We start from the raw sequence: 906 nt of genomic DNA on the forward strand, positions 1-906 counted from the left end.
TCTCCTCCTTCTGCAGCGGCTGCTGCTGCAGCCCCTACTACGGGATCCGCAGCAGCAGCAACACAGCACCAGCATGCATTAAGCATGCTTTATAATAACGGTTTTTCCTGTATGGACAAGAAACAGTGGAGCCCACAGAGACCTTCTCTGTGCTCGTTTGCTGCAGTAGCAGCAGGAGCAGCAACACCAACGCCAGCGGGGCCCAGCCGCAACACTGGCAATTAATGCACCAGCGCACTACTGCTTCCTAGTGAAGAGTATTAAAAGACGATAAGACTCTCTGGGGTGTTTGTTTTGCTGCTGCTGCTGCTCAGCTGCAGCAGCAGCACCACCCCCTGGGGTGTCTAGTCACTTCCGGTTCTGCATCGAAGAGAACGGCGGCAGCTGCAGTAGCTGCAGCGGCAATGGCACCTCCTGTGACCGCAACGTGCGCCCTCCAGGAGGAGCAGCAGCAGCAGCAGCAACAGCAGTCACAGCAGTTGCTGCAGGAAGAGCCCCTGCCGCTGTCGAGTGGGGCGTCGCTGCGCCGCAGACAGAGGCTGCCACCAGCCGACGCTGCAGCAGCTGCAGCAGCTCCAGCTTCATCAGCATCACTAGGGACCAGCTGCAACAGCAACAGCAGCACTCCTGCGGGTCTAAGGGGCTGGTCGCAGCAGCTTCGCCAGGAGGAGCAGCAGCAGCAGCAGCGGCAGGATGGGCAGCTTCTGCTGCCCTACTTAACCGTGGCAGCAGCAGACACGGCGCAGCAGAGCAGAGCCTTTGGGCTGCCGTTGCCTTCGCTCAGCACGAAAGCAGCAGATGCAGCAGCAGCAGCAGCAGAGAGTGCGCAGCGTGCGCAGAGCGCAGCAGCAGCAGCATCTCCTGCTGCTGCGGCTGCCGCCGCTTTTTTGTCGGCAGGGCCCCCCC

The 906-nt window shown here is 61.0% G+C and overlaps 1 protein-coding gene across 1 annotated transcript in view; it reads left to right on the forward strand.

Annotated features, from left to right (window-relative positions):
• Positions 1-404: 404 nt before the first annotated feature.
• The window catches only part of ETH_00039590 (uncharacterized protein), a gene marked incomplete at both ends in the record, with an annotated part of 1947 nt that continues 1445 nt past the window's right edge, over positions 405-906 (forward strand). The window contains one exon of the mRNA XM_013375957.1: positions 405-831. Coding sequence (XP_013231411.1) covers positions 405-831 — 427 coding nt within the window. The remainder of the gene's footprint in view (positions 832-906) is intronic.

The sequence above is a fragment of the Eimeria tenella genome, genomic scaffold (genome assembly GCF_000499545.2).
Source record: "Eimeria tenella Houghton genomic scaffold, Eth_scaff3020, whole genome shotgun sequence".
Lineage (NCBI taxonomy): Eukaryota > Apicomplexa > Conoidasida > Eucoccidiorida > Eimeriidae > Eimeria > Eimeria tenella.